At 64.1% G+C, this 290-nt stretch overlaps 1 protein-coding gene across 1 annotated transcript in view; it reads right to left on the reverse strand.

The window, feature by feature from the left end:
* Positions 1-55: 55 nt before the first annotated feature.
* KCNJ5 (potassium inwardly-rectifying channel, subfamily J, member 5) overlaps positions 56-290 on the reverse strand; it is a gene marked incomplete at its 3' end in the record, with an annotated part of 53,849 nt that continues 53,614 nt past the window's right edge. The window contains exon 5 of the mRNA XM_008946080.1: positions 56-201. Within this exon, the coding sequence (XP_008944328.1) occupies positions 56-201 (146 nt within the window). The remainder of the gene's footprint in view (positions 202-290) is intronic.

Genomic DNA, 290 nt, shown 5'->3' on the forward strand with positions numbered 1-290 from the left:
TTACCCCGACTACAGGCCCAAAGGTGGCCCCGAGCCCTCCGAGCCCATGGGTTACCAGCACTCGGGAGGGAAGTACGTCCCGGCCAGCCAGGAGACCCTGAGACTGAACCACAAGGAGGTGAGGCTGGCGGAGGACAGGCCGGATTTGGAGAGGTCTCGAGCCAGGGCCACCGCAGCCATGGAGAAACACTCCAGGGACTGCTACAAAGAAGAGGAGCACGTCGCCGCCCCCATGGCACCCCCACCCAAGCCTGAGCGGAGCCACAGCCTCAGCATGGAGAACACCGAAA

The sequence above is a fragment of the Merops nubicus genome, unplaced genomic scaffold (genome assembly GCF_000691845.1).
Source record: "Merops nubicus isolate BGI_N331 unplaced genomic scaffold, ASM69184v1 scaffold20528, whole genome shotgun sequence".
Lineage (NCBI taxonomy): Eukaryota > Metazoa > Chordata > Aves > Coraciiformes > Meropidae > Merops > Merops nubicus.